The 17,854-nt window shown below is 40.1% G+C and overlaps 1 protein-coding gene across 2 annotated transcripts in view; it reads right to left on the bottom strand.

Annotated features, from left to right (window-relative positions):
• MAMDC2 (MAM domain containing 2) overlaps nt 1–17,854 on the bottom strand; it is a 164,098-nt gene that overhangs the window by 1,670 nt on the left and 144,574 nt on the right. The window contains exon 12 of one of the 2 annotated variants that reach the window (XM_049895522.1): nt 5,012–5,271. In XM_049895522.1, the coding sequence (XP_049751479.1) occupies nt 5,012–5,271 (260 nt within the window). Of the gene's footprint in view, nt 1–5,011; nt 5,272–17,854 lie in introns of those variants that run through there. The other variant, XM_049895523.1, reaches the window with a different exon arrangement.

The following is a 17,854-nucleotide window of genomic DNA, read 5'->3' as shown; positions in this document are numbered from 1 at the left end:
AATAAAATCTAGTATTGACCTCCGAGTCTGCAACAGAAAGTGTAATAGGCAAGTTACCTGAAGGAATTATATTCTGAATAATCTGTGGTAGAGCCAGGGATTTGATTCCCTACTACCGTCTCCCCTGAATTCTTTTAATACTTCAGTGATAACCTCTTGTATTATACTTAGTAGAGTCTCCTCTCTTGCTACCTTGACCGTATGATTCATCTGACTTATCACTGTATCCAAGAATCAACCAAATTTATCATGTAGTAGCTGCAGAACAAATACTTGTTTATTTACAGAGTAAATACAATAAACTCATTCCTGTGGAGTTGATTGTGACTCATAGCAACCCTATACTACAAGAGTAGAGCTGCCCCACAGAGTTTTCTGGGAAGTAATCTTTTATGGAAGCAGACTGCCACATCTTTCTCTCGCAGAGTGGCTGATGGGTTCGAACTACCAACTTTTGGCTTAGCAGCCGAGTGCGTAACCACTGCACAACTCCCCCCACCCCCGCCCGTTGAGTCTATTCTGACTCATAGCGACCTCACAGGACAGAGTAGAATGGCCCCATAGGGTTTCTAAGTAGTGGCTGGTGGATTTGAACTGCTGACCTTTAGGTTGGCAGCCAAACACTTAATCACTGTGCCAGCAGGGCCCCCAGAGCACCTTAAATACAATAAAAGTAGGATTAAATAATAATATTTGTTCCCAAACTGTTATCTGAAGCAACCTGGGGTGCCTGAGTGAACTCATAAGGGTGCTGTAGGATATTTTAAAATTTCAAGGGCAACAGCAGTGCTCAACCACTGGCAGATACTGTGTGAACTACTAGCTTGAGGTAATTCACAGTTTCGACATTCAATTGGCCTACCTTCCTTTTGATGACACCACATCTTATAAAGCTGAGTTTTTTGGTAATTACTGTGATAGAGCATCCATATCAATGAAAATCAATGTGAAATGAAGGTATAGTGTCCAATCTGATTCCAAGGTTTGAGAAGGTGTGTAGTACCCAACAGGTGTATATATCCTATTAACAAATTATTGTGGTTATTTAAAAATTAAATAAAATTTTTTTTTCTTTTAATTCAAGAGTATTATTTTTTAAGTGGCTACTAAGTTGTTAGGACATAAATACTAACTTGTTTGGACATGATTACTTAATAAATGGAACTGTTAGTTTTTTTTTTTTTTTTTAGTGTAGAAAAAAGATAATGAGATTGACTGCACCAATGAACCAAGAAAGTTTGAAATGTTGAGTCTATAAAGGTCTTAGCTGAGGACCCAACACCTAGTGACTCCTAATAAATGCTAGTCACTATTATTAATGATATGAATGATGTAAACGTTTCAGTGAGCTAAGAATTTGTTGAACACTTTCTTTCAATAGCATCAAAATATAAGAAACCAAAGAGAAAAATAGCTGGAAGCAGAGGAGGAAAGATAAGCAGGGAATCCAAAGGAAAGAGAATGATTTTTGTGTTTTTGATCAGTAGTGAGTCAGGTTCTGCTTGGCACTTTAATTCATCCCTAGAAAGGAGAATGATTACATTTTTGCCATCTGATGCATTTCTCTTACATTGATAATCTGGTGATTGGAATGTCGTCGGGAGGCCACCCACAGATTTTCCCTATAGGATCAATCTCAAATGGCAGCAGTACTACCAAAAAAAAAAAAAAAAAAACGGTTGATGTCGAGTCAATTCTGACTCATAGAGACCCTATAGGACAGAGCAGAACTGCCCCATAGAGTTTCCAAGGAGTGCCTGGTGGATTCGAACTGCGTGCCTTTTGCTTAGCAGCTATGGCACTTATTAACCACTACGCCCCCAAGGTTTCCAGCAGTAGTAATAAAAAAAAAAATTTTTTTTTTTTAGCACTCTAAAAATCATCTACACACCACCCCCCCAGCCCCCACACACACTGATGATTTCCACATTTCTTTCTTTAGCTCCATTCCCTTTCCTGCACTCCAGACTCATCCTATTGTGTACTTGACACAGTTAACTTGAATGTCTCATAGACATCAAAACTTCAGCACATCCAAAAAAACCAAAAAAAAAAAAAAAAAAAACCTGTTGCCGTCGAGTCAATTCCGACTCAAAACAACCCTGTAGGACAGAGTAGAGCTGCCCTATAGAGTTTCCAAGGAGCGCCTGGCAGATTTGAACTGCCAGCCTTTAGGTTAGCAGCCGTAGCACTTAACCACTAGCCACCAGGGTTTCCCACGTCCAAAAAGCACCTGGTAATTTCCCTCCTGCACATACTGCCCTTACCCCTCCAGATCTGCTCTGCCTGAAGTCTTCATCCTAGTAAATGGCAACCCCGTTCTCACAATTGGCTCAAGACAAAAACTTTGGAATCATCTTGACTCCTCTCTTTGTCTCAAAAGCCACATTCCATACATGAAAAAGTCCTATTGGCTTCTGATGATTTCCTCTCACCTCAACTGCATAGTCTAAGCTACCACTCTTCTTGCTGGGACTATTGCAGTAGTCTGCTTATCACCTTTCCACATAATACCTGGTGTGATCTTTTCAAAATACAAATCAGATCATATTACCTTAGAACCATCTGATAGCTTCTCATTGTCTTTGGAATAAATTTCAAACTCTTTACCATGCCCTATTCACATCGCTTGGTGACTTTTAAACAATACCAATGCCCAGGTCCCACCCACAGAGCTTCAGATTCAACTGGTCTGGGACAGAGATTCCCCTCCTTTAGTGCACATCAGAGTCACCTGAGGGGCTTGTTAAAGCACAGATTGCTCAGCCCCTTTTCCAGAGTGTCTGATTCTGCAGTTTTGAGCTGGGGCCTGAGAATCTGCATTTTAGGTGAATTTGCATTTCAAGTGTTGCTGATGCTGTTGGCCCCAGGACCACACTTTGAGAACCATGTGAATAGGGTAGAAGTATGAGTGTCCTAACAGCCTAACAAAATTAATACATCATTTCTGGATGAGGGTCAGTTATATTAGTAAGGTCCTGAGGGATCCACTTTCCTTCTGTGAACAGACATTAAATCACTATCAAGATCATCCCTAGGGCTATTACTTATTCTTGACCAAATTGCTATTTTTCTCAGTTTTATGCACAACTGAGATAACGGGCCCCTCCTGGATAATGGCACATCTGCCCTGTGTCATTCAAACTTTAACAGTGCAGCACCATAGATGAAACTGCTACCTGGCCACCTCAGTGTCTGCTATCCCTTCCCATTTCGATCCATAGAATATTAATTTTGGTTCTGGGGTGGTGCAAAATGTTGTTGTTAGGTGCCATCAAGTCGGTTCTCTTTCATAGTGACCCTACGTACACCAAAATAAAACACTGCCCGGTCCCACACCATCCTCACAATAGTTGCTGTGTTTGAGCCCATTTTTGCAGCCACTGTGTCAGTCCATCTCCCTCTTTTTTGCTGACCCTCTACCAAGCGTGATGTCCTTCTCGGGGGACTGGTCCCTCCTGATAACATGTCCAAACTACTTGAGACGAAGTCTCGCCATCCTTGCTTCTAAGGAGCATTCTGGCTATACTTCTTCCAAGCCAGATTCTTTTGTTCTTCTGGCAGTCCATGGTATATTCAGTATTCTTTGCCAACACCATAATAAAAAAGGTGTCAATTCTTCTTCGGTCTTCATTATTCATTGTCCAGCTTTCGCATGCATACAAGGTGATTGAAAATACCATGGCTTGAGTCAGGCGCACCTTAGTCCTCAAGGTGATATCTTTGCTTTTTAACACTTTAAAGAGGACTTTTGCAGCAGATTTGCCCAGTGCAATACGTCGTTTGATTTCTTGACTGCTGCTTCCTTGGGCATTGATTGTTGATCTAAGTAAAATGAAATCCTTGAGAACTTCAATATTTTCTATGTTTATCACGACGGTGCAAAATAAAGCCCTTATTTTAGACACCTCTTTCCAGGAGGATTTGGGCTTAGACCAGTCGACCAGTAGTTAAAGTTGAAGGGTGTTGGTCCAGATGAAGTAAGGATGAGGTGGAAGGAGGGCTTTTAATTTCAGGTCACACTGAGAATTCTACAGAGCAATTTCAGGAACAATCTAGAGTCCAAAGGTTATCTCCCCAGAGCTGTCTGGAGCTCTTGCCTCATAAAAGCCTGGCGAAGTCGGTAGCTGTCTGAAGGCAGCTGCTGCTCTCTAAACTGCTCAGCTCCACCTCTTGGAATTTAAAAGGCCTTTTCCTACGGTTGATCAGGTTCCGTCATGATCAGGACCCTCTAGGATGGACATCTTCTGCAGCATGTGGAAGAAAGACCCAAGGGGAGACTCAGGAGGATGTGGGATCAAGACTCCCCCATCTTCTCCTACATCAGTGCAGTGATGGGGAGACGGAGGCTTTGAAAACTTAACTCTGGACCAAATGAGTTGCCGTTGAGTCTGTTCTGACTCATGATAACCCTATGTGTGTCTGAGTAGAACTGTGCTGCATACGGTTTTCAGTGGCTAATTTTTGTTAAGTAGATCACCAGGCCTTTCTTCCAAGGTGCCTCTGGGTGGACTTAAGCCTCTAACCTTCCAGTTGACAGCCACCACACAGGGACTCCCTCCAGACCATAAACACTGTTAATCAAAGGCTTAAAACAAAAGCTTTTACAAGCATATGAATCATGATGAGCGGAAGAGGGAGCTGTAACAACTATTTAGGTAATACATGCTTAGATTAAAGGAAGACTCTGTTTTGGAGATTTGCAGTACACATAGAAATCTATTTGACATAATGTACTGAGACAAAAATAGATACACTTTCATCACTGAGTTGTTAAAAATCACATTATGCCCAAGTACCCAAGGCTTCCTCCTACTCCCCCAGTTTGCTAGTCACTTCTTAGATTTAATCAATATATAGATGGGCTATGTTTACTCTTAAAACTAATCCTGCTTTTATCTATGACCCTGAAAAAGAGCAAAATGTTCTCTATGGTAGCAAGAAAAAGAAGGAACATCAAAAGATTATACAAGAGCTTCCCATCACTTGATTGTTATCTTTTTTGGCTTACCTGGTGTTGCCTCTCACAGCTGTATTCAATTAGCGCACGGAGCCAGGAAATGCTCTGTTCCCCACTTCTTCTCCACAAGAGAGATTCTTCACTGTTGTCTTCCTTTTTCAAATAAACACTCAACAGGCCAGTCCCTGCTCCATACATGTGGTAGAAAAAGGTCAAACAGTGTTTCCCTGTGACTCCTCGCAGAGGCTGGGACTGGAGGCGTGCCTTTTGCCCGTACACCATGTTGGAAGCCTCAATGTACATGTAGTAACCTTGAGAGCAATGCAAAAGCAGACATTGTTTAAAAAGGACTCAAATTGTATTCTTTTCCTCCATAGTGTTCCTAGGAACAAATTAGGGCAAATAGATGATGACAGCACCGACAAATGGGTTTTATAATTTCGGAGAATGTTAGGAAAATAAATATGCTTCAAAATTAGACCATCAGGATGATTTTTTTTCAAAATTTAATGATTTACAGTTCAGTTTAACCTACAAGACAATGAATGTACCAGTATTATACCACTGATTTTATCCTACTGATTCCTGGGCAATATCTTTCAGATACTGGTTTACAGGAGAAAGCCTGGGTTTTGTAGTTAGGTAGATCCGGGTTCAAGTCTTGACTCTAATATTTGCTATCTGTGTGATCCTGGTCTAATTAATTATCCCCTCTGAACCTATATTCATCATTTTAAGATAAGAGTTACTAGTTTCTGTCCTACAGAGCCATGAGAATCAAATAATGTGTGTGAAATACCTGCATGCCCCACATCTTCAAATATTAGTTTCTTGCCCTGCCTTCTTTGCTGAATTTCTTAGTGTTGCTCCTTTTACTCTTGAACATGTATTTATATCACAGTTTAAATTGACTTCTCATTTCCATTTTTCCTTTTGAAATTTCAGGTTTTTTTTTTTTTTTTTCCAGGTTTCAGGCAGAAGCAGGATTAGTCTGCCCATAAAAAATGCAGTGGGTGCTGGAGACCCCGTGTATGTCAGAATAGAACTGTGTTACATAAGGTTTTCCATGGCTGATTTTTGGGAAGCAGATTACCAGGCTTTTCTTCTGCGGCACCTCTGGGTGGACTTAAACTTCTAACCTTTCATTAGCAGCCATCTATACATAATACACATACATATATACATAATCCTAATAAAAGGGGTTTAATAGAAGGGGTGTGTTTAATTTAATTCCATGGAAAATGAAGTCAAAGCATGAAAATGACCATGATATGTCCCCTAACTACATAAAAAGTTATCCCATGCTATCCTATATTTAAGTTAGTGACACTGTACACTGAAACAATAATTTAATACATGTTTAACTTACAAAGTACTTCCCCCCGAAAAATAATTTTTAAGGAAACCCCCGAGATAACCAAAGAAAAGTATAAACAATTTCTTTTTGCACTTGATTTTTGGCCTCTAAAAAGACCCACTGGAATCCTACGTAAAGGACCTGGCTAAAGAAGAAACTCTCAAGTAAGGAAAAGAAAATGGTTCCTCTGAAAGATGCTGTCGCTGGGAAACTAGAAAGTAGAGACTATTAGAATCCTGTAACACGAAGCATTTTCAGCATGAAGAGGAAACAATGGATCCATCATAAGTGAGAGATGACCCAAGAATTCTTACGATGGTTGTACATTCCTAGTGATAACCAATACAAATACTGGCCAGGATTTGCCAGAGGTCCTGGAAGAAGGGGAAACCTCTAATCACCTGCAGGCTAACTCAATCGAATTATTTCTCCTATGGGTACAAAGCACTAATTCATTTAGCCTCGAATGAATTATTGGTTGTCAAGCTCTTCCTGGCAGAGTGGCGCTTTAACTAATTCCGTGATGAATCTGCACAGTCTCCTCCATCCCACCCCTTGTTCCTTGGACCACGCACACCTCCATAGACGTGACTTCTGAAGTTGGCTACATTTTTTGCTCATGCATCTATGAGTTTTAGGGATCAGGTTGAAGCTATAAGCTAAGGTTTCCAATTCCAGAGATCTTTTGTTTAGTAGGTGAAATGCGGAAGGAAAGCTATTTGACCTGAGTAATTGCATTACTTTTGAAAGAGAGGAGTAATATACTGGGGAATGTGAATCCAACTGTGCTCACCACATGAATAAACTTGGCCTTCCCAAAAATCCTTCTGGATACAGCACATATTCCCTAAGGCAATACCAGTCAAGACCAATTTAGATTAATATCCATACCTAAAAATAATTTCAATAAAGTCGACTGATCAGAATTTGCCCATCTGATGCACAGACCTCTTCATCTTATTTCCAAATATGTTATTTTTTTCCCTTGACTTGCATATTACACTTCGTTTGCCCAGAAAAGATCAGAGCTTCATGGAGAGCCAGCTCTGCCTCATGTGTTTGGAAAGCAGAGAAAAGCCCTGTGTGTTGACAAGCTTTGCCACGTTACGGCCCCAGACGTGTCTGTGTCGGCAAACAAAAGCTCTGGATGGGATCCAGGAAGCCCCAGCGTGGAAGCCTCAGACCCGCTCATGTGTTCCTGCGTGTGGAGGATTCCAGTCTGTGGAAGGGGTTATTAACTGGAGAAAACAAATTTCTCTCTGTGGATCATTGTTTAACATTCAAGATGGGGGTCCCAATGGGTCTACTGGGAGATCAGGGTCCCATCTGTTCTCTGCACAGCAACTGTGATGTGTTGAGACACACACCGTGTGCATATTTGTAAACTGTGGAGCAGCTGTTCCTCTGGTCTCCTGGCTCCCTTTCACCAGGGCCAGGATGAAGCCTGGGTGGACTGAACAGCTAGCGCATGCATTTAGATGGAACAGGATTCCTAACAATCAGAGAAAATATAGATCAATACTTTGGGAAAAACAATAGTTAAACATATCTCTCTAAAATTATTCTTTACTATCTTTTTAGATGATTTTAAAAGGCCTATCATAGGTGCCTTCACTTTGTAAGTAGGATCTGGCAATGAAAAAAATAGGGTGACAAGATAGGTTATGGAAAGATTTAAGGACATTGCAAGTTTTAAGAATCTGGAATGAATTCCTCAGATGGTTACAGGCTAATTAGTGTAGTTACGTGTCTAGATCTCAACTACCAACATTCTTGCAAGAAAAGGACTTGAAAGAGACTGCTATTAAATTACAGCTATCTAACAGTACATAGTTTTCTTTTGTCTAACATCACATTTTCTTAAATAAATTTCTTTACTTAGTCTTTTAGCATATTATTGATATCTGTATCAAACAAGAAAGGAGCCCTGGTGGCACAATGGTTAAGTGCTCTGCTGCTAACCAGAGGTCATCAGTTCGAACCCACCAGCTACTCTGTGGGAGAAAAGACCTGGCAATCTGCTCCCCTAAAGTTTACAAGCCTAGGAAACCCTGTAGGGCAGTTCTACTTAAGAGTTGGAATTAACTCAACAATGGCACACAACAACAATCAAACAAGAAGGGATAGTTCTTTTTTTTTAATTCTTTTTATTTATTGTGCTTCAAGTGAAAGTTTACAGTTCAAGTCAGTTTCTCATATAAAAATTTATACACATATTGTTATGTGACCCTAGTTGCTCACCCTATAATGTAACAGCACACTCCTCTTCTCCACCCTGACCTTCCTGTGTCCATTCAACTAGCTCCTGTCCGTTCCTGCCTTCTCATCTTGCCTCTTGACAGGAGCTGCCCATTTAGTCTCCTGTATCTACTTGAACTAAGAAACACACTCTTCACAAGTATCATTTTGTGTCTTATAGTGCAGTCTAATCTTTGAAGAGTTGACTTTAGGAATGGTTTTAGTTCTGGGCTAAGTCCAGGGACCATGTCTTCTGGGGTCCCTCCAATCTCAGTCAGACCATTAAGTCTGGTCTTTTTACTAGAATGTGAGTTCTGCACCCCACTTTTCTCCTGCTCCGAAGATGGAAATTGTTAAGAAAATGATGAATAGCTGCTTTGGGGGGACTGTAGTGGGGGCAGGGCTGGATGACTTAAATCTGTTCACTGGGATTCAGCGGGCTAGGAAATGTTACAACTGAAGGTATTTTCTTACTAAACTGGATAGTTACCTACTGCTTTATTTATTCCATCTTTTGGCTACAAAATCCCTATAAAACGCCAGGAGAACTAAAACAATTGTTTACAAAGAATTCTATCAGCATTATACAAATGTTGATAAAATTGCAATGGCCAGTAAAACCTTGGGAACTTTGTTGAGACTTGGTCTTTTTTGTTTTGAAAATGAAGTAGTATCTGTACCAGGAAATTTTCTGGGTCTGCCAGGATAGGGCTACACAACTAGATCCTGCAGAGGCCAGGCCACCTCGATGCAAATCATGATCCATCTGCCTTTATTATTTCATTAAATAAGGAGCCAAATGGTGGGACTAGATTGTTTTTGTCTTTGTTGCTGTTCTACTAGAATGACTTAGAAATTGCCAGCGTTTCCCAAAATTCAGTCATATAAATACCACCTTCATGATATTTTTTTTGCCTATCAACATAACGAAAACAAAAATCCTCACAGCTGGACCAATAAGCAACATCATGATAAACGGAGAAAAAATTGAAGTTGTCAAGGATTTCATGTTACTTGGATCCACAACCAACACCCATGGAGGCAGCAGTCAAGAAATCAAATGACAGACTGCATTGGGCAAATCTGCTTCAAAAGACCACTTTAAAGTGTTAAAAAGCAAAGATGTCACTTTGGGGACTAAGGTACACCTATCCAAGCCATGGTATTTTCAGTTGCCTCATATGCATGTGAAAGCTGGACAATAAATAAGGAAGATCGAAGAAGAGTTGATGCCTTTGAATTATGGTGTTGGAGAAGAATCTTGAATATGCCATGGACTGCCAGAAAGAATGAACAAATATGTCTTGGAAGATGTACAGCCAGAATGCTCCTTAGAAGCAAGGATGGAGAGACTTCGTCTCAAGTACTTTGGACATGGGGACCAGTCCCTGGAGAAGGATATCGTGCTTGGTAAGGTAGAGGGTCAGTGAAAAAGAGGAAGACCCTTGATGAGATGGACTGACAGTGGCTGCAACAATGGGCTCCAACATAGCAATGACCATAAGGATGGCGCAGGACCAGGCAGTGTTTTGTTCTGCTGTACATAGGATTGCTATGAGTTGGAACCAACTTGATGGCACCTAACAAAGAAACATCCACATACTACCTGCACTATAATTCATTTAATATTTTTCCTTAATGGGTATCATTGTTATTACTTAAATACAGTTATTCAAATAGAATACTTCATGTTAGCATGTAAATAGAAAACTATAAATCTGTGAAATAATGGTTTGATGTGTTAGTTATATATTTTTCTTATACATGGATATTACCATCAAATAAAAAAAAAAGTTCATTTACCACTTGAATTACCTGGTGGTATGTGTAATACCTGTCTGTCAGTTTGTCTCACTGTGGTGGCTTGTGCGTTGCTCTGATGCTGAAAACTATTCCACCACTATTTCACATACCTGCAGGCTCACCCATGGTAGATAGGTTTCAGTGGAGCTTCCAGACTAAGACACACTAGGAAGAAAGGCCTAGCAATCTACTTCTGAAAATTAGTCAATGAACACTCTATGGATCACAAAAGAATGTTGTCTGATATACTGCTGGAAGATAAGGCCCCCACATTGGGAGGCACTCAATATACATAGTGGCTGCAACAATGGACTCAAGGATTGCGGGGATGGTGCAGGACCAGACAGTACTTTGTTCTACTGTACACGAGTTTGCCATGAGTTGGAGCTGACTCAACAGCAACCAAGAACAATTATTGATGTAATACAGTTTGGAAAAACACTGGTGCAAGGTTTTTACCAAACCTGGTTTCTACTCAGTCATTCTACTTGTAGCCGTAGGCCATGGTTTTCTATTTAATAAAACAACAAATGATATAAAACAATGACTCCAGAAAAGTAGCCCAGGGATAAACATCAGATTTTGTAAAAGAGTCACTGACTATAAAATTAATACAATTAACTTGAGTGAAGTGTATACATTATCAAGCTATTTCATAAATATAATCATAGTTAATCATCACAGCAACCCTAAGAGATTAGCAGGACATCTGTTGTTATTTTTATTTTACATGTGAGGAAACTGAGGCTCAGAGAAGTTATATAGCTGTGCCAAAGCTTTTGCAGGCAGCAAGTGGCAGAGTCAGCTCACTGTTCCCCGTTGGTCTTTCTATTAGACTCCATCATGCTACACCCTAGAATTTGGGAAGGTTTAAGCCAGGAGCTACAGCTGCTTTGGAATTGCTACATGTGATGACGTATTGATTTTCTGATAGTCACAGAGTAAACTGACATATCTATATTATGGCTTTACTGAGCTTCTCTTTTTATTTAATAGGTCTATATTTACTGACCGTCTAATGCAGTTGTCTGTAAAACAGCTTTGCCTGTCTCTTCTCTTCTTTCTCCTCCCATATGGGTTCTTCCAACTGTAGACTAACAGGCTTTAAAGACAGGAAGTGAAAAGGTAGAATGCAGTCTACAAGTACAGGCATATCCTCCTAGAGTCCCAGGCTGAATTACATTCGAATAAGGATCTGTGGCCACCAACACCACACAAATTCCCTCCAGACTTTAAGGAGAAAAGATACTGTGCTGCTGGCCTTATTACTTTACTAATGTATAGAAAAAATGGCAATAAATCAGTAATGCAAGTAATAGATCTACTTTTTGGATATAATTTCATCATTGTTTAAAATTGTAAAGATAAATACAAGTAGGCTTATTGTTGCTATCCCAGGATCCAAGCAGAAAATAATTAAAACTCCCTTGAATGAGATTTAATATTTAAAATATGTTCTTTGCCTTAGCTCATCAATAAGATCCTGTCTACCCTCAGCATGTTGCAATCTATGAATTTTTACTACTGTGTTGAGTCAACTAAAATTTTCTTCTTATTTCAGAGTATATCCCCTGCTGAAGAGAAATTTCAGATATACATCTCAGCTATATTACGTTTATGATATAAATCATTTTTTTTTTAAAGTGATTGTGAAATCACTTATGTGATAATTGAATAGCACGTTCATTACTCAAGATGGAGAGTTGCAACGGGAAAGAGAAAATGACAGTCTTTCGGGCAGTTTACAGCCAAAGGCAGTATAAATATAAATTTTAATACTCTCCTCCTACTATCCTCTGCCAAAGAACAGAACACCATGTAATAATTTAATCTCAGATACAACAAGAACTTGGTTAGAACATCCAGGGAATATCAACACAGTTGAAAGAAGCCAGAGAAATAAAGATCTCATTAAAAACAGTACAATTAGTTTGTAGTGTAGAAGAAAAGAGCAGATGTCTTCTGATTTGAGTATAATAACTATGTTCTTAAATAAATAATGCTAAAAATGTAAAACCATAGACATCCCTAACAGACCTACACTCCTGCTGAGAAAAATTAGGGAAAAAAATGTATACAATACTAAACTCAGTATTTTAAATAAACAAATACCTGTTTTAAAGGTATTAGAGAACTTGCTAAGCAGTAAGAACTTGAGGGTCCAAGATCCCACAGAAAAAGGCAGCTCAACGAAGCAAACTCAACATTCTTTAAGCTATTTTCCACCTTGAGGCATTTGCCTATTCATATTAGAAGCTAAGCAGTAAGAAGCTGCCAAAAAGCCACCGGATCTCATGTGTTGGGGAGACAATAACTAGAGTTCAGGGCTGCCAAAGCAGCCAGGTATTAAGGGCCAAGTCTTCTGAGAACAAGGAGGTATAGAAAAGGGAGCCCAACACTTAGAAATATTTCCTTGAGGCATTTGCCAAATTCTTAAGCTGCAGAGGGCAAGAGGTGAAGAAGTCAAGAACAAAACAAAATGGAGTAGCAGTCGCCACGCTGAAAAGACAAAAATTGAAATTTAGGACATAATTAGGAGGGGAGTCCCTAGTAAAATCCCAGGCTATTTCTTACAGAATATAGAATGAACTGGGTTTTTTGTTTGTTTGTTTGTTTTGTTATAGGGAATGAACTAGAGGTAGACCTACCAAAGCAGACTGTAACACCACCTCAAGATAGCTCAGTTCTGACTGGACTGAAGTGTCCTGTCCTACTCTAGTTACCTATTTGAGAATAGGGCGAATCTTCTCTGAAGATTCTATCATTTTTCATTCATTAATGTCTAGACTTCAATGAAAATTACAAGACATATCAAGAAATAGGACCAACAGAGAAAACTCAGACATAGAAACAGATCCAGGTATGGAGTGAGAACACAAGGACTTTAAAATAACTATGATTAATAACTTAATAATATGAACTTTTAACACTATGTTCACGAAAAAACACACACTAAAATCGAGAATTTGACTGAAGAACTTGAATCTATTAAAAACAAAACAAAACAAACGTGACAGTGAGGAACTTCCAGAATGACAGAGTAAGGACCTTTGAAACTCGGCTCCTCTTGTCAGAATCAACTTTTTCATAACTCTGAAAATTAACAAAAGGCTTGCAACAATCCAAGAGTCTTTATTCAAGAAAAATGGCTGAATCTTGCTAAGAAGAGTAAGCATGGTGACATTTTGACTTGCCCTAATCCAATCCCCATCTCCTCTACAGTACTTTAGAAAACCAACAGTCTCACAACTAAGGCATCTGTGAAAACGAGTAGCCCAGCAGCCACTTAGAGGAGACCTCATGGCTCAGTGGTTAAGCACTCATCTGCCAAACAAAAGGTTGGTGGTTTGAACCCACCAGCCACTCTGCAAAAGAAATACATGGCAGTCTGCTTCCATAAAGATTACAGGCTTAGAAACCCTATGGGGGACACGTCTACTTCGTCCTATAGGGTTGCTCTGAGTTGGAGTCAACAGCAGTGGGTTTGGTTTTTTGGTTTTAGAACACACTGGAAGGTGCAGAATGGGCTTGAAGCTCTGAAAAACCCTTTCCCTAGGGAAGTGTCACTATTATACCTGTCTGCAGTTCACTGAAAAGCTCCATTTTCAGGGCTTGTCCTTATTTAACCTGACTCAGAACCTGCTCTGTGAGATAAGCCTTATCCTCAGGGCATTTGTTAAAAGCAGTTACTGGTAATTGTAAATATTACAGCTGCCTGATGTGGCATTAGCATTTGGGGCTAACAAAAGGCTAACCAAAAAACTTAAAAAATTTGGGTAATAGGATATCTGTATGGAGCTTTGCAAAGTTCTGACACATTCCTGGAAATCTAGAAAGACATGTGCATATGTAGAACTGTCCGCATGCCCAGGAAAGACCTGGAGAGGTCCTAATCTCTCACTACTGGTTGACCTTGAGGCTCTGCACAAGCAAGAAGCGAAGGCTAAGGAAAAGTTGTAAACTGCCTGCCAAAATGTTGAAGATGTGCTCCAACAAACACACAGAGCCCTTCAGCAAAGACTGGAAGATTTATTGGTTGAAGGCATTTAAAGAAAATCTCTGTTCAGTCATTAATTGACAAGTTAACCAAGCAGATGATTCAGTGGCCAGACATGAAAAGAAGAATGCAGATGTTACAGAACTAGTCCAGGAAGGTCACTAAACAAACAAACAGCAACAAAAACAACAACAAACAGCAACAAAACAAACCTTGAGGGGATAAAATCTGATTTTCAGAGCTGCCACATTGTATTTAACATGTCCACTTTTCCCAAAATTATGAGACACGCAAAGAAACAAGAAAGTATGGCCCATACACAGGTAAAAAAGCAGTCAATAGAAACTGGCCCTAAGGAAGCCCAGATGTGGACTTACTAGACAAAGACTTTATTTTTTCTCTAAATTTTATTTATTTTGTTGTTGTTGTTCACAATATACACAGCAAAACATACACCAGTTCAGCGGTTTCTACATGAACAATTCAGTGACACTGATTACATTCTTCGAGCCTCACAACCACTCTCACCCTCCTTTTCTGAGTTGTTGCTCCCACATTAACATAAATTCACTGCCCCCAAGGTTCCTATCTAATATTTCAAGTTCCTGTTGTCAGTTTGATCCCATATAGATAGTTCTTAAAAGAGCATAACGCTCAAGGCAGGCCTTTTTTATTAGTTAAGCTAAACTATTGTTCAGTTTTTTTTTTTAATTTTATTATGAAAATTAACAGTGCAAATTAGTTTCTCATTCAAAAATTTGTACACAAATTGTTTTGTGACATTAGTTATAATCCCCAAAATGTGACAGCATTCTCCCCCTTTTCACCCTGGGTTCCCTGTGTCCATTTGTCCAGTTTTCCTGTCCCTTCCTGCCTTCTCATCTTGCTTTTGAGCAGGAATTGCCCACTTGGTCTCGTGTATTTGATTGAACGAAGAAGCACATTCTTCATGTGTGTTATTGTTGGTTTTATATGGCCTGTCTAATCTTTGTCTAAAAAGTGAGCTTTGAGAGTGGCTTCAATTCTGAGTTAGCAGGGTGTCAGGGTAAAGACTTTAAATTAGCTACTTTAAATACATTTGATGAACTAAAGGATGCCATGTCTAAAAAACTAAAGGAAAGTATCAGAACAATGTCTCACTAAATAGAGAATGCCAATAAAGAGATAGAAATTATATTTTAAAAAATAACAACTAAAAATTCTGGAGTTGAAAAGTACAATAACTGAAATAAAAATTCACTAGAGGGGCTCAACAGCAGATTTGAACGGGTAGAAAAAAAGAATCAAGGAACTTGAAGAAAGGTAAATTGAAATTATCTATTTTGAGAAACGAAAGAAAAAAGAATGAAGAAAAATGAACAAAATATCAGAGACATGTGGAATACCATCAAGCATACTAATATTCCATACTGGGAATCCCAGAAGGAGAGGAGGAAGAGAAAGGGGCAGAAAGAATATTTTAATGAAATGGCTGAAAATTTCCCAAATGTGATGACAGACATTAACCTGCACATCTAAGAAGTTCAGTGAACGACAAGTAGGATACCTAGAAACACCATAATTAACTGTTGAAAGGCATGGACAAAGAGAAAATCTTGAAAGCAGCAAGAGGAAAGCAATTCATCACATACAAAGGATCTTCAATAAGATTAACAGCTGACTTCTCATCACAAACCATGGAGGCCAGTAGGCAGAAAGATAACATATTCAAAGTGCTGAAAGAAAACCATGAATCCCATATCGAGTAAAACTATCCTTAGAAAACAAAAAACAAAGAAGAAATTAAGACATTTCTAGATAAATAACAAAAAAGTGAATTCATCACTAGTAGATCTTCCCTATAAGAAATAGTTGGGCCCTGGCGGTACAGTGGTTAACAGCTATGGGTGCTAAACATAAGGTCAGCAGTTTGAATCCACTAGCCGTTCCTTGGTATTCCTATGGGACAGTTCTGAGTTCCCTGAAGCTACCATACTGCTTAATGGTGACATACTTAGCACCCATTGTCCTCCTTTCCTGAAATGCTTCCTCACTCCCTGCTATTTGTCTTTATGAGCTCCCATTGAACCTTTAAGACCTTCCCAAGCAGAGCTAGCTGCTCCTTTCTGTGTGATTCTATCATCTCCAGAACTTAAGCCTTATTACTTCACTTATAATTTTGGGGCAATTATTAGTTGCATAATGCATAGTGGAAAAGTGAAATAAATTAAGGCCTTAGGGACCCTCGACTATATAACATTTACAATTGCTCTCAGTTCTAAGACATGCATATAGATATATTTTCTGACACTAGTAACTTTAACAAATGAATGTTTTAAAGGCACCTTTATTTGCTTATAGGTTAATTTTTGAATGAATGCCCTTGCCACACTGTGATCTGAGAGCCAATACATCAGCCCACATATACCTCAAGCCATTAGAGACCAGGAAAATGGAAGCAATTTTTTCATGGGGTTTAGGACACATAATAGAGGTATGCATCACTTAACATTTATCTGGGCAACGTCTGACTGCATATACATCTGTGGTCCCATAAGGTTATAACAGAGTTCAGAAATCCTTATCAGAGAATGGGATATAGCGGATAATGGAGATCTGCTCTGTCTCTAGCTCTCTGGGTCCCACATCCACCCCAGCCCTGGGATGGCAAGGGGAGGAAGTCCTGGCGCCCATCCATGGTTGCCGGTCCCACTGCCCTCACCTCATGCAGAGACCACGCAGGTGCTGCCGGAGGCTCTGAGGGGTATGCCCTGCAGAGGCTGCTGCCTCACTTGGCTGGGGCACCCTGCATGTGATGCCCGGGTCCAAGGCCCCTGCTATTCCTGTGGTGGTGGCAGCCGAGTGGTCCGTGCTGCGGTGGTGGCGGGAGGACGAGCAGGAAGGGCAGTGGGGTGGGAGGGAAAGAAGAGGTGGAAGAGGAGCACGTGGGGTTGGAAGAGTTTAAAGCCCATTGAGGGGGTGGGGAAGGTAGGCAGGGAGGAAGGAAGCTGGCAGTGGCAGGCCAGGAGGTGGCCGGCTAGATGACAAGTAGGTGCTGGGCAGGCAGGCAGCGGCTGATCATGGCTTTTGGAGACTGGGTAGCAACCACCAGGATCTGTGGTGGCAGAGCCAAAGTTTTCTTGCAGTCCTCTGGTGTGCTGGTGGTAGCACGGGTCCCAGGCCCACCAGGTGATTGTCCTGCACACCCCTCTCCTGTATATAACATGGTGTTTACTCAATGTCCAAATCACATAACATCCTGGTTCACAGAATGTATTGTGGACATTAAATGACACATACCTGTAGGTATGCGGGCTACAGCCCTGTAGTTAAGCATGCAACAATGGTTCAGAGACACTAAAAATAGATCGGAAATAACTTATATACTTTCTTCTGGATGTATTTCTAGGGATGTCTTAAAATGCCATTTGTTTGAATATATCCTGCCGAGAGAAGACACCCTTCTTTGGGGCAAAAGGTATAAGGGGTGAGATTATGCTCCCGTGTGAAGAATTGTGCT

The sequence above is a fragment of the Elephas maximus genome, chromosome 9, assembly GCF_024166365.1.
Source record: "Elephas maximus indicus isolate mEleMax1 chromosome 9, mEleMax1 primary haplotype, whole genome shotgun sequence".
Lineage (NCBI taxonomy): Eukaryota > Metazoa > Chordata > Mammalia > Proboscidea > Elephantidae > Elephas > Elephas maximus.
This window is presented reverse-complemented; position numbering and strand designations above follow the sequence as displayed.